The 24,602-nt window shown below is 40.5% G+C and overlaps 7 protein-coding genes and 1 long non-coding RNA gene across 14 annotated transcripts in view; 4 read left to right on the top strand and 4 right to left on the bottom strand.

The window, feature by feature from the left end:
• Positions 1-3: 3 nt before the first annotated feature.
• On the top strand, positions 4-1,359 carry Dnaaf3 (Dynein axonemal assembly factor 3). The gene has a single exon (XM_088046043.1). The coding sequence runs from the start codon at positions 28-30 to the stop codon at positions 1,357-1,359; it is 1,332 nt and encodes a 443-aa protein (XP_087902169.1). The 5' UTR covers positions 4-27.
• A 4-nt stretch (positions 1,360-1,363) lies between these two features.
• LOC148167931 (uncharacterized) lies at positions 1,364-3,753 on the bottom strand. The gene is made up of 2 exons (XM_088046042.1): positions 3,526-3,753; positions 1,364-3,478 (listed from the first exon to the last, which is right to left on the bottom strand). Exons 1-2 carry the CDS (start codon positions 3,626-3,628, stop codon positions 1,449-1,451), a joined length of 2,133 nt encoding a protein of 710 aa, XP_087902168.1. The 5' UTR covers positions 3,629-3,753; the 3' UTR covers positions 1,364-1,448.
• A 133-nt stretch (positions 3,754-3,886) lies between these two features.
• Positions 3,887-7,325, top strand: LOC148167930 (uncharacterized). The gene is made up of 6 exons (XM_088046015.1): positions 3,887-4,172; positions 4,221-5,370; positions 5,416-5,565; positions 5,613-5,713; positions 5,765-5,870; positions 5,954-7,325. Exons 1-6 carry the CDS (start codon positions 3,988-3,990, stop codon positions 6,158-6,160), a joined length of 1,899 nt encoding a protein of 632 aa, XP_087902141.1. The 5' UTR covers positions 3,887-3,987; the 3' UTR covers positions 6,161-7,325.
• LOC148167929 (uncharacterized) lies at positions 5,585-7,964 on the bottom strand. Its single transcript, XR_015770767.1, has 2 exons — positions 7,738-7,964; positions 5,585-5,880 (listed from the first exon to the last, which is right to left on the bottom strand). It is a non-coding gene; the product is annotated as an uncharacterized LOC148167929 (long non-coding RNA).
• A 2,728-nt stretch (positions 7,965-10,692) lies between these two features.
• Positions 10,693-12,742, bottom strand: Drep2 (DNA fragmentation factor-related protein 2). 3 transcript variants are annotated; one of them, XM_088045079.1, is made up of 3 exons: positions 12,430-12,742; positions 11,828-12,098; positions 10,693-11,779 (listed from the first exon to the last, which is right to left on the bottom strand). In XM_088045079.1, the coding sequence occupies exons 1-3, from the start codon at positions 12,439-12,441 to the stop codon at positions 10,794-10,796; spliced, it is 1,269 nt and encodes a 422-aa protein (XP_087901205.1). In that variant the 5' UTR covers positions 12,442-12,742; the 3' UTR covers positions 10,693-10,793. The 3 variants fall into 3 exon arrangements, with proteins under 3 accessions (XP_087901205.1, XP_087901206.1, XP_087901204.1); XM_088045080.1 differs by having other exon boundaries at positions 10,693-11,776; positions 12,430-12,741; XM_088045078.1 differs by lacking the exon at positions 12,430-12,742 and having other exon boundaries at positions 11,828-12,113.
• A 673-nt stretch (positions 12,743-13,415) lies between these two features.
• Positions 13,416-16,282, top strand: Hsepi (D-glucuronyl C5-epimerase). Its single transcript, XM_088045077.1, has 4 exons — positions 13,416-13,636; positions 13,684-14,547; positions 14,600-14,924; positions 14,977-16,282. The coding sequence occupies exons 1-4, from the start codon at positions 13,574-13,576 to the stop codon at positions 15,513-15,515; spliced, it is 1,791 nt and encodes a 596-aa protein (XP_087901203.1). The 5' UTR covers positions 13,416-13,573; the 3' UTR covers positions 15,516-16,282.
• A 1,650-nt stretch (positions 16,283-17,932) lies between these two features.
• On the bottom strand, positions 17,933-19,209 carry PGAP3 (Per1-like protein PGAP3). The gene is made up of 6 exons (XM_088045524.1): positions 19,018-19,209; positions 18,825-18,973; positions 18,627-18,779; positions 18,452-18,576; positions 18,268-18,404; positions 17,933-18,208 (listed from the first exon to the last, which is right to left on the bottom strand). Exons 1-6 carry the CDS (start codon positions 19,139-19,141, stop codon positions 17,934-17,936), a joined length of 963 nt encoding a protein of 320 aa, XP_087901650.1. The 5' UTR covers positions 19,142-19,209; the 3' UTR covers position 17,933.
• A 298-nt stretch (positions 19,210-19,507) lies between these two features.
• The window catches only part of RhoGAP19D (Rho GTPase activating protein at 19D), a 48,791-nt gene continuing 43,696 nt past the window's right edge, over positions 19,508-24,602 (top strand). For all 5 annotated transcript variants that reach the window (XM_088044632.1, XM_088044633.1, XM_088044629.1 and 2 more), the window contains exons 1-2: positions 19,508-19,756; positions 24,165-24,221. In XM_088044632.1, the coding sequence (XP_087900758.1) occupies positions 24,171-24,221 (51 nt within the window). In that variant the 5' untranslated portion in view covers positions 19,508-19,756; positions 24,165-24,170. The remainder of the gene's footprint in view (positions 19,757-24,164; positions 24,222-24,602) is intronic.

Here is a 24,602-nt window from a genome sequence, read left to right as displayed (position 1 = left end):
CGATAACTGTCAGTGCCAACGCTCAACATGTTTTGGGGGTTTACTCCAGCCCTCGATCTCTTAGATCTTTATTTACAACACAACCAAATTCTCCCAACTGAGCTCAACATCCTCCTCGTTGGAGGCACAGACAGTCGTCACATCCTCCAGACTCTGGCGCGGCGATACAGACATGCCCCTACCAAACTCAACTTCTTTGTTGCTGAAGCGAGCGTCGAAACCATCGCCAAACAACTCCTCCTTTTAAACATCGCCTTCCAGGACTCATCAGTCATGGGCTTAGTCCCCAAGGTGAAGATGTTCATGGAGCTGTACGGTAACACCCTAGTGCGACCATCGGTGGCCAAATATTTAACCACCGCAGCCCACCAAATGGTGAAAATGGTAACAAACTACGACTACTTCGCTCAAATTGTCCCATTCATCACCCTGGAGCTAAAATACAAGGAACGCGACTACCTAGAAAACTTGTTAAAATTCTGGTGCGGCCGCGACGACTTCGACATCTGTCGTTCGTGGGACAACCGTCTCCGAAAAAATTTAGGCGTGAGATACGACAGCAAAGTGGGAGCCTTCGATTGGGACCTCCACATGCGTCTACACTCCATCGGTGCTCAACAAATTTGCAACCAAGAGTACCGCAATTTCCGACTGATGGGTGTCGCATTCAACTGGTTAGAATCGGAAGTTTCCAAGCCCAACAGGTCCATGGTCTGTGTGGTTGCCCCGAACGGTGAAAACTTCATCCATTATGGATACTTGGGCGATATGCAAACGGGACCGTTCATAAGTTACGGGTTGGAATGTGAAGATCCCAATTTTTCGAAACATTCCAATGGCCAAAATGTCTACCGAGCCACCGACGTCACTGAACGAAACCTTTGTCAAGTCTTCCATGAAATAGAATATGGAGAAAAATACGTCCATCAAACGACGTCTGATATTAAATTAGGTCCTGTGGTTATGAACATGGGCGAGAAACGTGTCGTGGATATTAAAGCCGGCGATAATGTGACTAGTCAGAAAAACAAGTGTTTTACTGTAGATAATGTAAAAATCAAGTTTATTTCGTTGTCTTCATTGCCACTGATGAAGCACAAGGACGAATATCACGAGTTTTTTCACGTCGCTTATTTTGGGTGTTTTTATGTGAAACATTTATGTAAGGACTTTTTTAATCACGGGATTGCCCCAAATGGGATACTTTTAATCGAAAATCAAAAGTTTGTGGTAAATCATCGAGATAAGGAGCTCCAGGAGTTTGGAAATGAGATAAGGAAAGCTTTAGAGGGAGTGCAAGTCAAGGAAACTTCTTTTGATCCTTGTAAAGATAATTATGCAGAATTTGTAAAAGTTTAAGGTAGAAATAAAAAAGTTTATTTTTTCTTGGAAACTCAACTATCGCAAACAAGTGTTACATAATATACATAAATCGAGAAAGTAAAACATTATTTCTGTTTCTTATTACTTTTTAATGCTCCAAGTTGTTTCTTCTTATTTTTCTTCATCTTCTTTCCCAATTTAACACCAGCTTCCTTAGGAACATCCTGCCAATTAATTTTCGCTCCTGTTGACTCGCCACTTACTTGATCTTTCTTTATATTAGATCCTTTTTGTGGACTGTTCTTATCCGGTTTGTTATGTTTTGTTTTCCCTTCATTCTTATTTTTCTTTTTCTTTTTTTGCGAATTTCCGTTCAACAAAGGAGACGACTTGTTTGTTTCATTCTGCTTCAACTTCTTCTGTTTCTTTGTCACATTTTTATCATTGGCTACTTTTTTTGAACTGGTCTCCACTGTTTCTTCACCCACTTTTCGCTTCTGATTCTTCGTTTCCTCGGTAGCATTATCTTCATGTTCGTCTTCGTTTTCTACCTCTTTCTCCTCGGTCTTTTCATCATCTCCTCCAGATTTTGGTATTACATTGGAGAATTTTCTAAATTTAGCGACAAAGAATCCGTCCATGTTATGAGTGTGGGGGTAAAACCTCTTCGTTAGTTTCAAGCTTGGGTGAAATCGGTGCTGTCTAAAATTGGTGAAGCCTTCAGTCCCAAACTCTAGACCTGTATCGACTAATTTTACATTTCTTTTCTTCAAAGCGTAATCGACAACCCATTCGTTTTCTTCGGGTAAAATGGAACAAGTAGAGTAGACTAAATATCCGCCACTTTCAGACTTAGCGCTCACGCAATCAATTGCAGCCAGCAGTAACTCCCGTTGTAGATTATAACATCTCTGGACATCTTGCTCATCTTTACTAGTCTTGACGCTTTGATCTTTAGCGATGACTCCAGTCCCGGAACATGGAGCATCTAATAAAACCCTGTCAAAGTTCTTCAAAGTCGAAGGGTATTTCCTTCCATCCATACACGTGATCACGGAATTAACAACCCCCATCCTGTGGAAATTCCCTACAATAGCCTTTATGCGCTCGCGGTTAATATCATTAGCGAACAATACTCCAGTGTTTTTCATCAAAGCCGCTATGTGAGAGGCTTTGCCACCGGGGGCGGCCGACATATCCAGAATTCTCTCGTTTTCCTGGGGAGCGAGCGCCATTACAGGAAGAAGACTTGACGCTCCTTGGATTATGTAATGACCAGCGAGATATTCAGGAGTTGCACCAATCGGGACTTGAGAGGAATAAATGACAAGTCCCACTTTGCTCCACTTTCCTACAGGATCCAAGTTTACGCCTCTATTGATTAAAGCTTGAGCCAAATCTCGTCTACGAGTTTTCAAACTGTTAGTCCGAATCGTAAGAGGGCGCTGAACCTCGCTGGCTTCAAGAAACTCCAAAAGCTCTGTAAGTGGGAACAGCTGCATGAATTTCTCCATAAGAAATTCATTATAACTATAATAAGTACAAAGATCAGTTTTTAACATCTCAAGGTAGTCAGATCGTGAATGTTTCTGGTCGCGTTGTTTACTAAAGTCTGAAAGCACCCCAATGACATCGCGAATACGTTGTTGAACCTCCTGCAAACTCGCTGTGTTTTCTCGTTCTTTTCTTGAAGGAAACTGAAATTTCTCCTGATTTCCGATGTTCATTTGTAATTCTTCTTCTGCAAGTTGATCATCCTCCTCTTGCTGTTGGCGCAACTCTTTGTTTTGTTGTTCAATGGGGAGGAGTTCATCATCGTCTGAAGAATCATCCGTTACGTCATCCAAAGTCCCCATTTTTAACTCATCAGTGTCTTCATCAGACTCTGACTCTATAACAACTTGTCTTTTGGGCTTCAACCACTTTTTGTTATCATCAGTATAGCCTTTGTCGTCCTCGCCATCACTATCAGGAAGAACTTTAGTATCATTTTGACTAACAGAAGGTTTCAACCAAGCAGCAGTTTCTTCCTCAGCTTCTGATTCACTGCTCTCACTTTTTGGAGGGGCTGCTTTGTCAGGACGAGCTTTCTTCTTAAGCCTTTTTTGTTGTCGCTGCTTCTGGCGATGACTCAACTTCTTAGACGTAGAATCATCTAAAACAACGTGCTACTTTACAACGTAAAAATCATTAAAATTTTACCTTGTAGAGTTTTAGGAAAAGTTGGATCTTTCTGCTTTTTCGCTTTTTTGCCAGGACCTCGCTTGACAAGGACACCATCGTTGAATTTTGCTTTTCTACCCATTTTTAAGTAATCGTCACAAAACAGAAAACACACGTGCTACATTTGAAAGAAAACCACACAACCGGAATAAGGTTATGTTGATAATTTAGGTTGGTAGAAATTAAATTCCACTAGACAGTTATCCACTTTCCACTGGACTTGTGATTGTCAACACAACTTTTGACCAAGGTTAATAAGTTAAGAAGGTTGTCTCGTACTAAAACAGCTGGATCTGTTGAGCTAGTTCTAGTGACGCAATTCAAAAGGCGTGCTGCTATTGGCTTGAGACGTTGTAGCAAAACCTTGGATGTTCTGTCAAACTGACATTTCTTTAATGTTTGAGGTTATAAATTGTGTGCCTTTTGTCCGTCCTCCCCACAATGAATATAGACCTAGAAATAAGAAAACTACCAGTCAGGGAAAAAAGCATTTTAATTCAATTCCTTGAAGAGCAAGAATCATGGAAAAAACTTATGTCAATAATTCCTCAAGTTTTATTCAAAGACAATTACAACTGTGATATTTCCGTCAATAATCCTGCAAAATACCGCACGGAACATTTCCAGTAGGTCATAAATACAGTTTTTATTATTAATTGACAATATTATTGTAGTATAGCCCAGAACATTTCCAATATCACCAAGCGTTTTTGCTCAGAGATCCTCCTGCGAGAATGGGGCCACTCCGGGCGAGTTCGGCCCACTTTGGGCCACTTAAAATACCTTCTTGAAAAAGCGCAACTCTTTCATGCGGCTGATTTTATAACTGTGGACGTTCTGAAACAAAACCCATCTGCTAGACCTACAAAAGGACCAGCAGCTCCAATTTCTTTTAATTTGGATGACATCAACGACAGTGAGGCTCAAAGATTCGAAAAGTTGCTGGATGAAATGAACTATCCAAGTTCTGCCATTGAGAACATTCATAAACTGAATTCTGTTGATCCCAATATAAATTACCCTGACTCAGGTGTCTCTAAAGCCATACCTAAGATCATCATAAGTGAGTCACCTGATGTTGAAGAACCAAAGCCGTCATTCAATGTACCTTTGGTCATACAGAATTATAGAAATGACTCTGAATCTGATACTCCATCCAGCTTCAGTGACTCTGACTCTAACATTCCTGTGGTCATACAAAATTCAGACGAGTCACAAAGTGATATGATAGCTTTTTCCCAGTCAGATATTGGGAGTACAAACTCCAATGTGCCTAATTTCTCCCTTTTAAAGGACTCCTCAATCAAACAAACCTCAGATGAAAGTTTCCCATCAAGCAACACCCCAAATCTCTCTATTCTCAACTCAGAGTCTTCAACAAACCTCCCGGCCCTGAGTCAGCTTCTTATCGACGACTCCAAGACGAGCAAATCACGCTCGTGCACGTCACCGTTGCCCAATCTTTCTCTCAACACTCCTCTACCTCATTTTACCTACGCGGAGCTGGAGACATCGACGGAAAACTTCAACGAGATTCCAAGCAGTGAAGGAGGACGACTTTTGGGAGGCGGAAGCTTCGGCAAAGTATATTTAGCCACTGATCTACTAACCAAACCAGTCGCTGTTAAAAAGCTCTTTCTTGAGAACACAGAAATTGTGGAAGTCGACGATCGAATCACAAAACAATTTAAAACAGAAGTGGAGATCTTAAGCAAGTACAAGCATGAAAACTTGGTGGCTTTGTTGGGTTATTCTTGCGATGGTCTAACGTACTGTTTAGTGTACGAATACGTACCTGGTGGATCACTGAAAGATCGACTAGAGGTGGGTATTTTAAAAGTGTTGACTTTTCTCACCTTCAATTTGTAGACTCGTGCGCTAATTTGGACGGAGCGCTTGTATATTGCGTTTGGTACTGCCAAAGCTGTCGCTTACTTACATACCGAGTATAACACCCCGTTGATCCATAGGGATATAAAAAGCGCAAACATTTTATTAGATGGGACAAATAAACCCAAGGTAAAATAAAACTCTTGAGAGACCAACATTAACTTTATTTTTTTCAGTTGTGTGATTTTGGCCTGATCAAACATTGTATGAGTCAAAGCACTCACACCGCGACCTCAATAATTGGCACATCGGCCTATATGGCTCCTGAGGCCTTCAGGTTTGTTAAAACATTAAAACATTTTTTTCGTAATCGCTTTGTTGATTTTAGGGGAGATATTTCAGTGAAGTTGGACACATTTAGTTTCGGTGTGGTTTTACTTGAGCTTCTAACGTCTAAACCGCCTTATGATGACAACAGAGAAGGCAGAGACTTGGTTGGTATTACTGTAAAATATCCAGTGGTTTATACAATAAATTATCATTTAAATTATTAAAAGTTTAATTTAGGGTTTTGTAGGCATCTCACGTTGAAGAATATTGCAAGGAAGGAGAAATAAAGCCTCTGTTGGACACATCAGTGGGGTCCTGGACAGCGAATGATATAAATTTGGGCCAAAAACTGTACGAGATTGCCCAAGATTGCTTGCAAGAGAAGAAACAACCAAGACCGACGATGACTTCCGTGTTTTCCTCTTTAAATAATTTAATACAGAAAGCTTCATAATCATGTTTTCAAAGTGCAATTATTACTTTTTAAGAATATATACAGGGTGTTTGGAGCGCCAAAGTTAAATCGGAAAAAGACATGCCACCATTGATTCTTACCTTACTTAACAGTTTCAAAATTCCAGGCGAGGTCCTGTTTCCCGAAAGACGCAACAAATAATCCTTGATAAACAACTTACTGATTTAAAAAAAACCACGATAAACCATCACGAGTATCACACAATCATTCCCGGGCGAAAGACGGCAAGTAACTAAAGAATCTGTTGATATTTATGTAAATTATCAAAGCAAAATTTTTTCTGCAAAAAATGGTGAGTTACGCTATGAATTTTCTTATCAGTTAATCACTTAGGTCCGGCGGTTTTAGGTTTTTAACTTTCTACCACTCAATATTAAATTGAGGTGGGAGTCTAAAATTAGACTATACAGGGTCCGGCAACACTTGTGTCCACCCCCAAAATCGTCTTTAATTTTAAAGTTACAATTTTGAAACTTTGCATACGCTTATTGTTCACAAAAATGCTGACGCAAAAATTTGTTTTTTATCACGGTTTGGTTGGCGTCGCGACGCCTAAGAAGTATAATTTTCATCGATTTTTGAGTTTTTGCGGAAATACTCGCGAATTCAATTTTTTTTCAACATAACTGTGATACAAATATCTGAGTTTTTGTTTTAAATCTAATGCAGAAAACGTTGTTTTATCAAGTTAGTTTTCAAAATTATGACAGCGCAGCGGCAAACTGGGGCATGTTGGACTTTATGGACACCAGAAATCGTTAATTAACATCGACAAAGCGGCAATTTCACCAAGTAAGACTTTAGTTACAATCTAAAGCGAGCCAAAGGATAGATGTCATTAGTGACACAAGATGTTGACAGATGGGTGTAAACGTAGTTCCCAATTTTGACGTAATGAAAACTTGATAAAACAGCATTTTTTTCTCAAATTTTGAACACAATTTGCATTGAATCTAAAATAACAACTGAGATATTTTTAACACATTTATATTGAAAAAATAATAAATTAGGGGTTGATATTACAAACCCTCACAATTAACTAAAAATTACATTTTTAAGGCGTCGCGACGCCAAAACTATGGGTGATAAAAAACAAATTTTTGCGTCAGCTTCTAGAGCTTTGTCAACTGTGAGTGTATGCAAATTTTGAAAATTTTATCTTTAAAATTAAAGACGATTTTGGGGGTGGACACAAGTGTTGCCGGACCCTGTATATAAAGTTTTTTTCTCAGTTTGTCCAAATTATTTATCTATGTACTAAATTTGGCACTCAAAACCCCAAACGCCCTGTATTTTTATAATCGTTATACTGTTGAAATGTTTACAAAATATATGATTAATAGTGACATTTTCTTTCCCTAATCCCAAAGCTTACAAATTTTAAAACAAACCAACAGAGCAAAAAAGTCCTTTTTTACAACACGACGCGAGTGTTAAAAAAAACCACTACAACATTAACATACTTAAAATTTAAAGTTTATTCCCCAGCTCGTGAAATCCTTTTCGCCCACACCCTTAATTAAACCCCAAAGGTGAAACATCCAAATCCTTGGTACCTGCGTAGTCCTACACACTTCACCCTCCGATATTTCCAACTCGAAATTTTCTAAAAACTAATTACATGTTTACTTTTACAACAAAACTCGCCCCCGAACTTCACATTTGACATTCTCTCGTATTAACGAAAGATGTGCATCCCAAGGGGTTTTGATGGGGATTTTGAAATATGAGATCCCCGGCGCGCCCACGTTGGACCCCGCCCACACACCCACGCTTCATTCATGCGGCCCGGGCCAACTCCTGCATCCTGCAAACCGCCCACGCGCTACTTTCTCGCGTACTCCCTTTCCTGCAACAGCAGGACACTAGAGTGCATGAACTCGGGGAAAATGGTGGATGCGCCGGGAGACTACTTTCTTTTTGTGGTGACTTTTTTCAAATCGATTCTTGAGGAATTTCGCGGAATCTTCAGAGCTCAACGCGAAACGTTCACACGACAAAATATTACACTAATTACCATAGAACCTGAGCTGCGCTCCTGTTCCTCTTTTTTATGAATGAACGCCGAATTTCGACCCAAGACGGCGATCGATACTTCTTCTAAAGTGCAACAATTCTCTCCACCTGCCAGCTTCTATTATACAGGGTGATTTAATTAAATCTCCAAATAAAGGTGTTTCGCAAAGGTCATAACTTTTGAACTTTTGTGGGCGTTTGCTCTTGTTTCCTGGGAGATATTTTATTTTGATTTCGTAATGTTTATGTTTTCTAATGGAAGTGGGTATAAGTTGGGCGTTTTCAGGAGATTCCATAAAATTACGTTTATTGATTGCAATGATTTTTGTGTGTCGTAGGCGATTTCCATCCATCCCTCTTGTACGGAAGTGTGGGCGAAAAGTGGTTAATAAAAAATTATGAATTTTGAAAAAAGATTTGTTCTTTGGTGGGTGCGTCAAAAAAGATATTGGAGAGGTCGTGTGGCATCTGCACGCTTCTTGGACAGAAAGAGGCGTTTTAATTTTTGTACTGTTATATTTTTTCGACTTATAAATTTATATATAAAGTTACATGTTCGTTTTATAAATGTAAACCAAGAACATTATAAAATTGAATAAAGTCCTACTTTCGTTAATTTGTTTATTTGAATAATGTAGAATAAAATAAATAAATAAATGATAATAATAGAATTTTATCTAGTTAACATTAATTGTCCTATCCGAATGTAAAACAATGATTGATGAACAATGTATAAAGTAACGATGATGAAACGTCGTTATTAATAATAATAATAAGTAATAATTATAATAATAGAAAGTTTATCGTTTCGGTATAAAACATTGACCGAAGGAACGCCAACCAACGTAAAACGAAACGTAATGATGATGATAATAATAATACTAACCGCGCAATGTTTGGTTAATGCCGCCGCAATAAATAATATTCACTCGTACGACGATTATACCGGCGGTTCGTGATGGAAGTAGTGATGAGAATTATCACGTATTGCATAATAACACCGGAGGCCGAATGATAGGTTCGCCCCTCCGCTCGGAAGTAGGGCAGTGTGCCGTGACAGGTCTTCCCCTCGCAGGAGTCAACGACCCGGCCGCTCCCGAACCGCCCCCCACACGTCCAGATTTCGCAGTGCAGTTGACCAACTTGCAACAAACACAAGACACGGTGCACTCACTCGATCGATGGGGGCCCGGGTCGCCGCCCCGCCCCCCTCCTCAGCAGCTCAGCTGATCCATGGTACAGGATGATGGCAGTGGTAATTAGATTTTAGAACATGTTGGCGGAGGATGGACTCGACGTCGTTCGCTGGACGGGACCATCCAACGGGGGCGCCTACGCGCCCCGCGCGCCCAACGAGACAAGCGGCGCGCGGTGTAGGCCCCTAGGCGCGCCCTATCGCCCCCCAGCCGTAGCAGTTTCTTCAAGTTTTGCAAAAATTCCATTTTCATTCATTTATAATTAATTTATCTAATATAGACCTACGTTTGCTTTTCATTTCGCATGAAAAATCACCAAGTGTCCCAGTCGTTTCTGCCGCTTCATCACCTCTTCTGCGCTTACTATATATACGTATATATATATATTATATTTAATCTCACAATATATATAACACACGCTTTTCTCTTATCACAACGTACCCGACCGTGGTGGTTTTATATGATTATACAAAAACAAAAGGACAATTGAGCAATGTACAATCAATCAATCGTTTTTAACCCAGTTATAAACATCTCAGTAACCCTAAACAACTCGTCTTATATACTTATATAATACTTTATATAAATATGAATTCTCATGAGTCTCATCTAAGTGTCCCTCGCTAATGGTTCCTTAAAAATAATTAACTTTAAATTGGCTAAGTACTCGTACAATCCACATAATTATAAAAAGTACAAAGCGTTTATCATAATATAATAATCTAGATGCCCCCGGTGCGGCCACAAGCCGCTTCCATACCGGTGGCCGTGTGTTGATTTCTTTTCACCAATTTCTGCAATTATTATCGAAATCAAAGAGAGTCATGATGATGAGAGAGTCCTGCGACGCGTTTCGCGTACTCGCGCGCACAACAAACAACCATCTAAGCGAATAGTTTTATTATTTATAAATGATTTTACATGATTAACAAGGATACCTATACAAACACAATTTTTTTTCTCATGTTCTTTCAGTATTCGTGTAATCATCGTCGGTGACTTAAAAACTCGTTTAGACGAACGAATCGAAACGCACCGATCGAGAATCGATTGTCAACCCTATACAACTAGTTCAATGACGTGTGTGTATCGTAAATTTTCTTTCTATTTCTTTTTAAATTAATTTTTCCTTTTTATCTTTGTGTAGTTGTATGAATGTATTACTTTTTTTATAATTTTTTTTTTTTTTCATTAATACTACTGAACGGTGTGGCAGTCGTAGCCCCGCACAACTCGCACGCGTGTTAAGGATCGATCACCATGGCAAGTCAGTACGGAGTGTACGTACGGTTTACAAAGTTCACATCCGATATGTGAGTATTTCGCACCAGGGCTTATTACTAGAGAGTCTGCTTTGTGCAATGGGACATTTAGCGAATGGCAGTCGTTAGCTGTCGGGTTCACAGCCTATCTTCTTCCTCTTCCTCTTCTTCAGCCTCCTCGATGACGCCCTCGTTCTCCTCCTTGTAACCTGGATGCTCGGAGATGGCGTAATAGTTACCGTTGTAGATGACGCCCAATTCGCGCAGCACGTCTCCGCGTATCGTCGCCTTAATCGTCCAGTTGTAACAATCGTCGCTTTCACTCTCCCTGTCCAATCTTTCGACATCGAGGATTTTTGAACTCAACCTTTCGAGTATAATCCCAATGTCTTTGATGGTCAGGTGTCGTTTCTGATCGACACTAAGTTGATCGATCAATAGCAGGAATTTTTCAGAGGTGACGGCCTCGTCCTCCATCACGGTATTCTCCGTTTCGCTTTCGGAGCTCTCGTGCTCGGACTGCCCGCCGCCTTGTCGGCCGCCACCTTCAACGTCTAAAAAACGCACGTGTCTCGAAGGCGGTTGTGGGGAAGTTTGCTGTTGAGCGTCTTGTATCGGCGAGGTGGCGACGCTCTTGTGGACCGCAATCTTACGTCCCTCCTCGTGCAGGGCGCAGCAATGAAAGTCGCACTCGATAGCGCCGTTGCTCTGCGGGCTTCCGGCCCTCGGCATGTGCACGTGGTGAGCACACTCTGGCGTATGGACGTGGATGGCGGCGCCTTCGAGCGAACCCGCTTGCTTCGGCAACCGGTGCGCGGGTTTGACGTCGTCGTGGTTTATCACAGTGATCTGGGGGCTGGGGTAACGCGGCTGCGGCACGTACGCGTCGTTGATCAACGTCTCCTTCTTTCCTACCAACGACGGTCTTTTGCTCGGCGAAAACTTGCCTGGCGCCGGCGACGATGCTTCGGAGGGGGCACGCTGCGCGCCCGAACGCTGGTCCCAGTGCAGCACGACGGTGACGCGACCCTTGTTGTCCATGATCTTCCATGAAGGCGTCTCGTCGTGCAGCTCCAGGGCGTGGATAGTTTCGCACACGATCTTCGGAATCGCCGAGATGGCTACTAACAAACACGCGGTGCTATTGCGTTTCGCCGCTGACGATTACCTACCTGCTCGGATGACGTCTACTCCAGCGGGAAGCCATCGCTCACCCGGCCGCAGCAAAAGTAGGATGGTGTTGGCCGGGAGGGTGCGGAAGTACTCGGCGTCTTCGACTTGGGTCCCGTCGCTCTCTAAAACCACGCGCACCGGCTCGGCTACGGACACCCCGAGCTTGTCTCGGCCGCGTTGCACTAGCTCGTCGAGGCTCCCCACCACCAGCCCCTTGCGCACGCTACGACGCCCGTCCCATAGCTTGAAGGGTCTCTTTCCGCGGGATTCCTGCAACACACCCATCGCTCATCAACCGCCGTCGACTTGTCGTCAATGTGCACTCGACCGCATCCCGACCAAACCTGACCTACTCCACACCTACCACCCTCTATAACCAGCTAGTTGCCGTTCTAGCCGCTCAAGCGCGCCCTCACACACACGCAGAGACACACTCACACTTGCCAACAACACCACCACCACCACCACCACCACTACTACCAACATGTACCATCATCTCCCATACCCACACATACACACATACCAATCAACGCTCATACCATCCGACCATGCAACCATAGCAAATTCAAAAATTATATCTAATCGCTTATTGCACTTATACCTCTCTTGCCATCACGGCATCTCTTATGGTGCGGCCGTCGTCCCGCCGCTGACCCGCACACTCCTCTATGGCACCGGCACAGTCACTAGACAACGGCACCGCATATTCTCAGACCGATCCGTCTTTTTTTGTCCATTCTGAACCAAAATTCAATCGGACTATCTGTGACCCCTACAAGCAGCAACCCTGCAAACTGCCCCGACAAACGCGCCCCCTATCGTCCGATCGATTACGTTCAAGGTGCGGCGCGGCGCCTGCCTTCGCGCATCCAAACGCGCATTCTTGCCCACTTCACGAAGGGTAGGCGGACGACCTGCGCCTCCTGATCACGACCGACTACTTCTTGGACTTTTCTCAAAACTTTTCACGCCAACGCCACACGCTCCGCAGCGCCACGACGCACTTTTCACACATTTCACACACGATTATCGCACTCTTACACGGGAAAAAAACAAAAAAGACGCTCGAAGAATGGTGGATGCGCCGGGAAAATTTTTTCATTTTCTATTTTTACTTAAAGTCAACGGAAATTTGAAAGAATAAAATCAACTATTCTTTAATAAAAGAAGCAATGATGTAAATTTTGATAAAAAAATGAAGAAATATTGTAAAGAAAATTAAAATAGGCACCGACCTTGCAAGTTTATATCCACTTGAGTAGTTTCTCTTTTTACATGTATCTGTAACAAAATTAATGCATAAAAATTTCGTTTAAACAAATTCAATGTAAAGTTTTGAGTTCAAAATAAGGCATTTAAAATTAGTGCCTCACCATGCAGCCATATTACGGCCCTTTGGCAAAATGAAAGCGTCTTATAAATAACTAAATTAACTAAATGTTACTGTAAAACATCATTTCAAGTAGTTTTTCTTTTAAAGCGAACAATAAGCAATAATTATCTCCGTTTGTATATTTTAGTTATGCAACCAGTTAATATCCAGAGGTGTCCGTGTCCTTCATTTAACTTTTCCAAGATTTTGACAACTGACAAATGCCAACGTTTGACATTTGACATTTCATACAATGTTGACATTTCGCATCAATAACAATCCGTTCTACTTTTCCACGTTCTAACTCAAAATGAAACTAGACAAAATACTCATTTAACTCCAATATTGGTGCTCTTTAAAATGTGAGAAACTGATGAGCAGCCAACCAAAAGCGATTGGCTCTGTGGCAAGCCAGAAAATCTACCACAGCACAAAGGTACAAAACAATCAATTTTTTTCTCTTATATAGCACTTTTTCTATAGGATCCTCCTTTGTTTTTTATTATGATGCGCCTGAATGTAAAAGTCGCTTTACTGTTCCTGACGACAATCGGTTTTTTCACCATTTTGGTCCTCTGGTCAGTTTGTGGCAAGGATCCTAAGAACTCACAAGACTGGCGCCGGCATGGTCGCTACAATCTCGATAGACTAGCAGAATTACAAGGAGCTGAAGAAATTGACTGCGATATCAACGGGGAGTACGTTTTGGGCTGTAGGAAAGAAGGGGATGAAGTTTATTTACCCTTCTCATTTTTGCATAAATATTTCGAAGTTTATGGCAAACTGGCGACTTATGATGGCTTAGAAAGGTTTGAATGGTCGCACAGTTATAGTAAAGTTTACCACCCAAAAGGCAAATATGACCCGCGTGGTGTTTTCATGTATTTTGAAAACTACAACGTTGAAGTTAGGGACAGGGTAAAATGCGTTAGCGCTGTGGAGGGTGTGCCAATCTCAACTCAATGGGAGAGTCAAGGTTATTACTATCCCACTCAAATAGCCCAGTTTGGGTTGTCTCACTACAGTAAGAATCTCACGGAGCCTGAACCCCGACGAAAACTCATAGAAGATGGAGATAAAGAATTAGGAAAATGGGTGGTACCGCACCCGGGGGTCATCGAAAGGGTCTATGACAAGTCCGCGGGAAGTAAAGTCTTGAAGTTCAAAACCGGCGAGCTTTACTTGGACGCGATCAAACTCAAAATGGAGCACGTACTTGACTTTATCATGTCTCTTAATATTGTACTGAGCGGGAATAGTAGCTTCAGTATAGTACTGCAGAATCGAGAAACTCGGGAGGTTTATAATTTGCATTACATTACATCCGACGTCCTCATCACAGTCCAAGTAAAAATAACATTATAAAATTAGTTTTTTTTTGTACAACTCGTGCTTTTAGGATAACAACGTATATCACGGACTTGGAGTTATTCAAGAATGGAAAAAACTAACTCGTGATCTCATTGTTGACTTACAAAAAGGCTTAAACTACCTCGATAAGGACAAATCTAAACATAAGATACCCAGATCAAAGCTGAAAATAATCGCGATGTCGCTGAGGGGCTATGGCGCCATTGACAATCTCACTTTGTCTTCTTCTGAACACATTCAACAGTTTTACGACGCTGCGGAGTGGTTCGTGAGACATCAAGACACGGAGACTGGCGGCTGGCCTATTCCGGTCAAAAGGAAGCTCGCGTCAGGATTCCACGATTTGCCAGCAGGTTAGTTAAAAAGAAAACTAGTTTGTGGGAGCTAATTCAAATTTGAATTTAGGTTGGTACTCGGCCATGGGCCAAGGCCACGCCATCTCCGTCTTATCCCGCGCTTATCACCATTCCGGCGGCGACATCCGCTACTTGAACGCTGCTCTCGCCGGTCTCAAACCATTCCAATTACCAAGTCACGAAGGTGGCGTCTTGGCTACTTTTCTCAACAAGTACCACTGGTACGAAGAGTATCCCACAAAACCAGCTTCGTTTGTACTCAACGGTTTTATTTATTCGCTTCTTGGATTGTACGACCTTATGACTATAGCGCCACCTGGTCAAGCCGATGAAGCTGAGTTTCTTTTCAGAGAAGGAATGATCTCGTTAAAAGGAATGTTATTGTTTTACGATATGGGTAGTGTGACTTCGTATGATTTAAGACACATTACGTTAGGTGTCGCTCCGAATTTGGCGAGATGGGACTATCATGCTACTCATATTAATCAACTTTTGTTACTAAGTACTATAGAAAACGAGCCGTTGTTTGCTCAAACCGCTGAAAGGTGGATTGGGTACATGGCTGGAAAAAGAGCAGCCCATAATTAGAGGTTGTTGGGATGTTGAGGGTTCTTAGATTCCAGGCATGGTTTTTAGTTGGAACGATCTGAAGCTGACTGTGTGATATTGTCGATCAGTATTACTTTTTATTTGCGAGTGCCATATTTTACCCACTCTAAGAATTCTCAACATTTAAAATAATAGTGGACAGAATTCTAATCCCTCCTTGTTTTCTCTAATCAGTTCTGTCCACTGTACCCCAGTTTTGTTAATGGTGGCTACGATTGTTTGTTGGACCAAATTAGCTTCTTCAGAGTTTATTTTCGTTGTTTATTGATAGGTTGTTACGATAAAGCTTCAGTATCCGATTTAGGAGTTTCGAACAGCCAAATTTCGTTCGGGACCGAGATTTTGTACATTTATACCTTAAAGTTTCGAATCTGAGCGACTTCTTTAGTACACTCTCAAAACGGCTCAAAAGGGCTTGAATTCAAACGACTGACAATCTTAGACTTATATCAAACTCAAAAATCCACACGGTCGCATAGATTTGAAACGCAAAGGCGACAGGTTTTGAAACGTGACTGGGCTTTTTGCACTGGCTGTTTTGTACATAGTACGTTTTTTGTTGAAGCGAGCCCGGTGCTTCAACATTTCGGAGCTTGTCGCCGTGTTCAGTCTTACTAGTTGAAGAGAATAGAAGTCAATTATAGGGTAGTAAAGTTGTACAAAAATGGGACTTATGTGTAAATATCGTACAGTATATTGCTGCAATCATAACATTTAATGTTAGGACAATTGTAGGAGTTTATAAATCTTTTACAGTGTATAACGCAACCTTAATCTATTCGAAAGAGCTTACTAGTTTACCTCAGCAGTACCTATGCTACGTAGTCGATATAACTGTCCAAGACAGACTCAGCTCCGTCCTGGACAGACTATACTTCCAAATGTCCTGCCTAAACCACAGTATGTAAGATGTGTTCATAACAGCACTAATGTAATCAGTTTGGTTGTTTCCACGGCCGAGGTATACTTTTTCTATGTACTTTGAATTTTGCCGTCCTTCTTAACAAAGGCTTTGTTTGCTACTTAGTTTAGCCTAAGTTAAGTATGCCGATGTGATATTGTTTAACCAAACTGTACTTAATTTTAATTTCGACTAATATCGGGCACTGCCAAATGTTCATCTCGCGAATTGGCCGTCCCGAAACGACCAATTGGCTGGCTATCTTCAATGTTTGAACTATTGGATCCAAAATTAAGTGACTGGGACAATAACACTTAGGGAAATATACTAACCTAATGAGAACGAGTCTTTTTCTTGAATCCCCAAGTCCTGATCCAGCAACCTCTCATCAACCTCAAAATGTGTCATTCCAAAATTTATCGTTCATAAAAATTCCTGTTAGAAATGGCTAAAACGAATGAACTCAGTACGAAACAGTGTGGAAAATGTGACTGTCGATTTGTACCGGGGCAAGAAAACTGCTTCAAGATTAATCAAAATCCAGACCAGTCAAGTACTGAAGGGCTTGTAATCCCCGCAAACTGCCATGAAACCATCAAAATTTATGTGAAAGGAGTCTGCAGAGATGATGACAGAAGCTCCTATGCTACTCAGACAAGTTCTCCTGCTGTGTCTAAACGTAAGAGTTTCCTCAAGTGTCAAAAAAACTTCCATTATATTTTAGTTCTTGAACAATCGAAAACGATACAAACAGAAGCTGAAAAGTATCAACCAAAGGAAAAACCGCAAGTCGAACCCAGCGCTAATAAAAACTTGCAAACCGAAGCAGCTGAGGATACGGAAAGCAGCCAATTTAACTGCTTTGGATGGTGTGGTAAAAAGAAGAAAAAAACAGAAGTATTAGCAGAAAAAGAAAATCAAGAAGAGGTGTCTCAAAAAACCGACAAACCTCCAGAAACGAAAGACAATTTAGAACAAACGCTTAATTTAGACGCCAACGTTGGAGACAACTCTCGAGGTCCCCAAAAACCACCAACCCCGAGAGTGTCCCCAAAAGACAAATCCAAAGGTGATGGTTACACGAGTTTAGAAACATTTCTTAGAATGGAGGCAAAAATTAACCGCATGAACCTGGAGGACATCCTCACCGAGCTCCATAAACAAAAGCGAGACCTCAACGAATTAAAAGAGATGTTAGATATGGTGGCTAGATCAGTGCGCGAACAGTTATTCATTTCAACTTTCGGAAAAGGAAAAAATGAACTCATTGACGACATGTGTCGAAAAAATAAGTAAGTTTTAGGTATAAAAATTAGAGACGAGTACTTTTTTTGTAGTCTGGAACGAAAAAGCAACTCTTTGTCTCTGACTGAACAAGTGAGTGAAGTGATTCCACCTCCAAAACGAAATTCTTTGACTTACAAAGACGAGTCGGGCAAAGGATCTAAGAAAAAAAAACGCTTTCCGTGGTGTTTATAATAAAAAAAACGTTAAAATCAATTGAGTTTTTTATTCTCGTTTTGCTGCTCGAGCTTACGTAAGTATTTGCAGTCGTCGATTATAAAACTGTAAAAAAGACAAGTGAGAGGAGCTGTTGATAGGTGCCACAAAGAGTGACAATCAAAAGTCCACCAGATTGGGGGAGTATCGATTATTTCGAGTAACATGACTAGGCCTCCTAATACTACAAATATTGCACATTTTTTCACGTATGGTTGGCGGATTCTATTGTAGGTGCTCCAACCAAACCAGCAAATTGCTGTAAAAGTCCCTAAAAATATAAAAGTAGACTTTGGAATTTGAAAAATGTTGGTAGCTCTGATTACCAACCTAAGTAAATATTGAGTTTCATGTTGTAACCATAATCAAAGTTTCCCATAAACAGATAGGCGATGTGGTTTGCTAAAAATGCAACAAAAAATGTAGACACAGTGACTAGAAGAAAAGGTGGCCCTTTACTGAACAACCTGCAATCTCAATTTTAGCCTTAATTCATTAGAATTGATGCAGTTACCTCATAACCATACAATAACAGCTCATTAGAACAACAGAAAATGCACAGGCATAATCCATAAATTCGGTTATAGGAAAATCTCTAGTATGGAAAATTGTGGACCACATCCAAGCATTCAGGCTCACCTAAAACAGTCCTTGTAACGACTGATAGCGCACCAGAATATAATTTTTACAATACAAAAACTGTGCCACAACCAATAAAGGGGGCTATCACTTGGCACCTCCTTCCTAAATTTACTTATCATCTTACTATGAGCGTAAAAATTGAGTATTGAAAAAAATGCAGACGCTGGCTCTTGAACCCCAAAAAAACGTACAAAAGGCCACTAAAAAACTTTGTTAACAAAAAAAATTCCCGGGATAGAATTTACTTTGCCGTAAAACTGTGGAGTTCTCCATTTTCGTTCATGGAAAGCCTCCACGGTTTTCCACATGCATTCGTATCTACATTCGTCTTCGCACGACCATTGTAATAATTCTAGATAAAGGGGTTGTTCATAATCACGAAAGTGCAGTCCGTCTAGAAAAAAGTTTTGACGTTTAGATAACCTCACTTTCCCATACCCTCAGTGCAGTTCAAAATTCCGCATTTTTCCACACATCGTTGGTAATAAGGGGAGTGATCGCCTAAGGAACAATGAGATTCTTGGAAAGTTGTGGAAATTAGGGCCACAATAAGGAAAAACATGGTTGTTTGTTTACACCATTTTCAAGGTCGATGAGGAAACTGTCAGTTTGACGTTGCGCGAAGTTTGAAGTAAAAAATGAAATTGGAAGCTGAGGGTCTCAAAACTAAAAGAACGAGTGGAAGGTTTACTTAGAAAGCTTAATTCGTTTCGTTTAGACCTTTTGGGTTTGAATTGGACAAAAAATCGATCGTATATGCGTTTATGAAACAGAATGGGTCCCAAAGTAGACCCTTGTGGTACCCTTTCTGGGGAAAAATCGATATCCCCTACACCTAGCGCTTCGTACAGGTTCCCAACTTGCTGTAAACTCGAGTCAAAGCTCCTATTTCCAGATGTCGCATCATTCGCTTCTGTTTTTCCCTCGATTCGAATCAGTCCAGTCGCTGCGTCGCCATCTTCGTGTACGTACAATCGTGTTCGGTACTTATTCAGACGTGTTTCGAGCGAGATGGAAAGAGTGTAAATTTAGAATGTATATTAGAATGTGTCGTTATTTAAAGTGCTCCCGTGCGAAAAGTGTTTGAAGTGAGTTTGGTGTGGAAGTTGCGTGAAATGGATGCAGATCTGGAGTTGAGCCGCCAATAACCCGGGATAAAATCGACGACTGCTTTCGGGTAAGTTGATCAAATTAGACGATTTATCAGAAATGCAGCGTTATCACTGAAATGTTGACCTGGAAAAAGCGGTGTGCGTCACCTGGCAAACTTTATCTTCATTGTTTGGATCGATGTTGCATCGCTGCTTCCTAACTTCAAGAACCGTTAATTAACAGGTTGTTTGGTGTTTTGTTTTCGGCGCCTAAACCTAAATTTTGAGTGGCTTTTAAATCTTCATTTCACGTGGCATGTCAGTTTTTCCGTTGCTGTTGTATACGAGCCGCTAGAGCAAATATTTGTCTCTTTACAGCTGTTATAATTTAAAATAGATAAGAACGACAGCTTTTAAGCTCATCACACGAATAAATCTATTGTTGACGCACCGAATGAAATCATTGCTCTAGTTTTGGCTCCTTTATTCTATAAACTTTTCCTGTCAAGTGTTAAAATTGTATCTGTTTGTTTACACGAATTTCATGTTAATTTTCACCGCGACACTTCATTATTTACATTTTTATAACAATAAACAAACGCCACAGAAGCCGATAAAAACGATAATGTCGAAACTGGTCTGGGGATTGTCCCAATTAACGCATTTGGCTTGTTGAAAGTGAAAATGGGTTTTGGGCAAGAGTGAGATCGTTTTGAGAATTCCGGAAATGGGGAGAAAGTCAATGAGAACAAGAAATTCACGTAAGAATGGAGCTTTAAAAAGTAAGAATATCAAGATGAAAGGTGCCACCGAGTGTGGCTATAAATTACCATGTAGCAAGAAAGAGATAAGAATGTGAAATTATAGACAGAGCTTTGGGAATACTGACGGAGGACGAAACGTAGATCACTTTAAAGCTAAACATTTTTATTACATGTTGATGTTTACAACCAAACCAGTCGATGGAAAACTTTCGAGAGAACAAAATTCGTTTTACCCTAATATTTAAAATTCTCCGACAATAATTGAAATTAGTTACCCTTTTTTGTTTAGCCACAACATAAGATAAAATATGTTACGCCACAAGATTGGTAAGCGACTTATAATGGCTCGAGGAAACGGTAATTTTGAGCTAATCTTAAAATCTATTATAAATACATTTCTTGATCTATTAACTAAAAGAAACGTGCTCCAGAATTTGGGTCAAACCGAGGATCTGTGCCCGAAATTTAAAGAGTAGGATAATTGCTCGAAATGATACATAATTCTGTGCTTTCAGGGTTAGAGAATATTTCAAAACTTGACCTCATTCCCGTTGCAACAAATGCTGAAATTTTGACTTCCAATTTGATCAAACAAGCTTTTATGATTACTCTGTGAAAACGTATTGACTTTCTATTTTTAAGTAATGAAAATCTATAAAATGAATTATTGTGTGATTTGATTACATGCTTACGTGAGAATACATGTATTCTTCAAGAAAATTTCCTGTAATGTCGGTATTTTCGTTATCTAACTATAATCACCGATTTCATTGCAAACGACTTCACATTTAACACGTGTATTTCTTTCTTTGCGGTGTTTCTTCTGTTAAATTAGTGTTGAAATCCTACTGTAACTGTTCGGGTAACGAAACTGCTCATTTAAATTGCAGATTAAACAAAGAGATTGATATCAGGAGGAGGGAAGGATAATTGCTTGGTTGCATCCCCTTTTGGTCACGCCACTGATGACAGATGAGTGCTGGTGTAGTCTTTCAATTCCTTACTTTGAAATATTTGATATAACTGGTAAATTTCTTTAACGTTTGCCCCCATAAATACTGGCATAAATTTCTTACAAAACTAGCGATCGCGTGCGATTCGTGAGATTAAATCAGGCGATAAACCCTTCAAGTTCGAATGACACACCACAAAACCCGTCTGCACGAACAAAGATCTTTTGATAATCTTATTAAATTTTAATAAACGATCGCCTTTTCTAAATAAATTCGGCGTTTCGAACGTGTTGCGACACGTCTACAGGCAATATTATGCACCCTCGTCATTTGTCAGTATCAAAGACCCAATCCTCCCTCGTGTGCATGTCCAGCCTTTGGTATGGTAATTCGTCATGTAAATCCCTCATCAGTAAGCACAAGTTTGTTTTGCCGATGATGTTCCATCTTGAAACACAATGGTATGAATTTGGAGTGCTTGTCGTGGGTGGTATATACAATCTAATCATTAGCCAGGTATGTCGTATTTAAAGTAAAACTGCCCACGTGAAATACCATTCATCAACACCACGGAAGAAAAGTTAACCTGAATGTGATGAGCTGATGAGTCAGATTTGAATGCCGTTATGTTTCGACTGAAAAAATCCTGAAGGGGCACGTTATGTAATCGTGATGGACTTCTTCAATAGAGCCGCCATTTTGGAGGTGTCATTGCAAAACGTCAAGGTTACAAACATACAAACAAACGCATCGGTGTAGTATTTCACGCACGCACTGTGTATACATGAGTCACGTTGTTTGTCATTACATTGGAAAATAGAGAATTGTCTTTGTATACGACGTTCCGTTACACTATTTTAGATCTTGTCGAAAATAAAACGTGAATTGGGTTACCTTCAAACCTACATTTTGACGTCTTTGTGATGGTATTAGAAAGCACACACGCCATTTTTCTTTTACCCTTTGTTACATGTTTACATAAGCCAATAGGAAATTAACGAGACAGGAAAATTAATGCACCTTTGCAATTATTAATCGACTATGAAACTTGACACCGCTATAATAACTTCCTAAAGTCTAAAATGAGTCATTGGTAGAGGGGAAAATGTCGTCTGGCAATTCGGAAAAATCTAGAGCCTTATTGGGTACGACGACTAGAGAAAGCACGGCAATTATGTATTGAAATTTTAATTATTACGAGCGAATATACGAGTTAATTGTCGTGTGGGACGACGTAAATTGGCACAAATTCAAAGGTTTTGTCTGGGTTTCACCTCTGGAGATGTCGTTCGAGCATGGGAGATGCCTGAAGACACGTTCATTTTCTATCAAAACTGGCCAAATAAAAGCCACGCCTGTATCCCGGATTAAAATAAAAAAAAATTACAAAACACGAGTAGAATTAATCCTCCATTGGGAAAAGCAATTATCCAATTACGCTATTTTTACGCGTTTTTGTCACTTTTTTACCTCAATCCTTGTTTGCTCCGCCCAAACGACGGAGGTGGAGCTACCATTTAACAAAAAGCAGAAAGAAACACGGAATTAATTACGTATGTTTTGACACGGAACGAGTTCCTGGTCTAATTGTTCTCCTTCACTCATTGTGAAATTTAGCACACTTTTTCTCGATTCGCAAGGTTATTTTCTACCCCAAAAAAATCAATAAACTGTCAATCAAACTAAAACTACAATTATACAAACTACTGGTCTTGCACAACACGTATCAACAGATCAAAAATTCGCATTAGTTCCCCGGAGGCGGATTTACGTGTTTTGACATTATAACTAGTCACGCACTGTAGCACTTGCGTGCACGCAATGTGTTGTCCTCATTGTTTTTTTTGTCTGAATTTCGGCAACAATTGGCTTTATTCTTGTAAACCCACAATTATCGGTGTAATAATTACTGCACGAGTGCGTCCGGACAAGTAATTAATGCAGTGTAAGTCCAAAGTGATTGAAGATTTCCTGAAGTCATCAGTGCTAAGCTGAACGAGCAATTTACATTCCACAGCCTCTAGCTAAGACCAACCTCCATTTTTTCACTTGTTGCGTAATTGTTGTGTATGGTCCTTTTTTGGGTCGATGGCTCTCGATTTTGCCCACATCGCCATTTTTCATTTCATCTTCTGTGGTGGTATTTGTTTGCGAGTTTTAAATTACCTTCCCACATATCCGCTGGTACTTTTTCATTCCGGGAATAAGCAGACTTTCCGTCACGAAATCCGCCATCGCTGAATTTCTCGCAGATAACAATACAAGAACGTTTTATACGGGGCGTCCCAGAACTCGCGCTCCATAGAGCAAGGGAGGGTGCCGACAGCAATACAGATGGTAAATTTCAAAACAAAAATTGACTAAGTTTAATAGTATTCAAGAACTGATAAAAAGTTAACAACCAATCCCGAATCCCGAAAGCTTATTGGAAAAGTGGGGTAAAAGGCCACCCAATTTCCTAGGCAACGAGAGTCTAATATTCATCTGACCAATGGATGATAGTATGTGTCCATAGTTACCAATTTTCAAATTCTGTACAGCTTCAGGATTGGCTTCAGTTTTTTTGTCTTTTCTCGGTTATTTTTTGAGTTAAAAAATTATAGTTTCGAAATTTTAGTTCAGAATTGTTGCCTCCATAAGCTCTTTTTCTCTGGGGCGCGAATTCTGGGACACCTGTATAAAAACAGAAAAAATTGAGGATCACTAACTAACTTGCTACCACGGCCTTTTTGATGAATCTAGTTAGAGTTTTGTTTTTGTAATTTTTTGTTTTTCAGACACCAATGGCTGATGATGGCGAGGCAGCGAGCAAGCCCAAGCCGCACCGACCACAGGCAAGTATGATTTATATTGTTAATCCCGCCATTACCGATATGAATGGATAAGTAATTATTATTTATACGATGACACGTCTTGTTTCCGAGGTGATGTGCCCACACGCTTCCATCTCGTCGCCGCGGGTGTGACCCAGCCATTAATTTTTCCAGAGAAAGTGTTAAAAAAATCACAGGTCGGCTTAGCGTCCTTGATTATTTTCATTGCGACATCGATGTTATGATTTAACTACCGATGTTCGTGATGGCGCAACGAAAAAAACATTGCTCAAGACGTAGAAGAACGAAACAAACAAAAATTAGTCATTCTTCGCACACCTTTCAGGTGAACGTATAATTTAATAATCCGAACGCGGCCGACATTAGTTTTTCTCGCGTACT

This window comes from Gnatocerus cornutus, chromosome 9 (genome assembly GCF_029298725.1).
Source record: "Gnatocerus cornutus isolate USDA-ARS CGAHR chromosome 9, icGnaCorn1.1, whole genome shotgun sequence".
NCBI lineage: Eukaryota > Metazoa > Arthropoda > Insecta > Coleoptera > Tenebrionidae > Gnatocerus > Gnatocerus cornutus.
Note: the sequence above shows the minus strand (reverse complement) of the source record. Positions and strands in the feature narration are given on the sequence as shown.

Coding starts and splice junctions, on each gene's coding strand:
- PGAP3 (XM_088045524.1), bottom strand. CDS start 19,141: ATGTTTTTCCTTATTGTGGCCCTAATTTCCACAACTTTCCAAGAATCT. Junction 18,577..18,626: donor TGTGGCACAGTTTTTGTATT/GTAAAAATTATA, acceptor GGACTGTTTTAG/GTGAGCCTGAATGCTTGGAT. Junction 18,405..18,451: donor TGTTATTGTATGGTTATGAG/GTAACTGCATCA, acceptor TTGAGATTGCAG/GTTGTTCAGTAAAGGGCCAC.
- Hsepi (XM_088045077.1), top strand. CDS start 13,574: ATGAGCAGCCAACCAAAAGCGATTGGCTCTGTGGCAAGCCAGAAAATC. Junction 13,637..13,683: donor AAATCTACCACAGCACAAAG/GTACAAAACAAT, acceptor CTTTTTCTATAG/GATCCTCCTTTGTTTTTTAT. Junction 14,548..14,599: donor ACGTCCTCATCACAGTCCAA/GTAAAAATAACA, acceptor TCGTGCTTTTAG/GATAACAACGTATATCACGG.
- LOC148167931 (XM_088046042.1), bottom strand. CDS start 3,628: ATGGGTAGAAAAGCAAAATTCAACGATGGTGTCCTTGTCAAGCGAGGT. Junction 3,479..3,525: donor TTTTCCTAAAACTCTACAAG/GTAAAATTTTAA, acceptor ACGTTGTTTTAG/ATGATTCTACGTCTAAGAAG.
- Dnaaf3 (XM_088046043.1), top strand. CDS start 28: ATGTTTTGGGGGTTTACTCCAGCCCTCGATCTCTTAGATCTTTATTTA.
- Drep2 (XM_088045078.1), bottom strand. CDS start 12,113: ATGGGTGTGTTGCAGGAATCCCGCGGAAAGAGACCCTTCAAGCTATGG. Junction 11,780..11,827: donor AGTAGACGTCATCCGAGCAG/GTAGGTAATCGT, acceptor CGTGTTTGTTAG/TAGCCATCTCGGCGATTCCG.
- LOC148167930 (XM_088046015.1), top strand. CDS start 3,988: ATGAATATAGACCTAGAAATAAGAAAACTACCAGTCAGGGAAAAAAGC. Junction 5,371..5,415: donor CACTGAAAGATCGACTAGAG/GTGGGTATTTTA, acceptor TTCAATTTGTAG/ACTCGTGCGCTAATTTGGAC. Junction 5,566..5,612: donor ATGGGACAAATAAACCCAAG/GTAAAATAAAAC, acceptor TATTTTTTTCAG/TTGTGTGATTTTGGCCTGAT.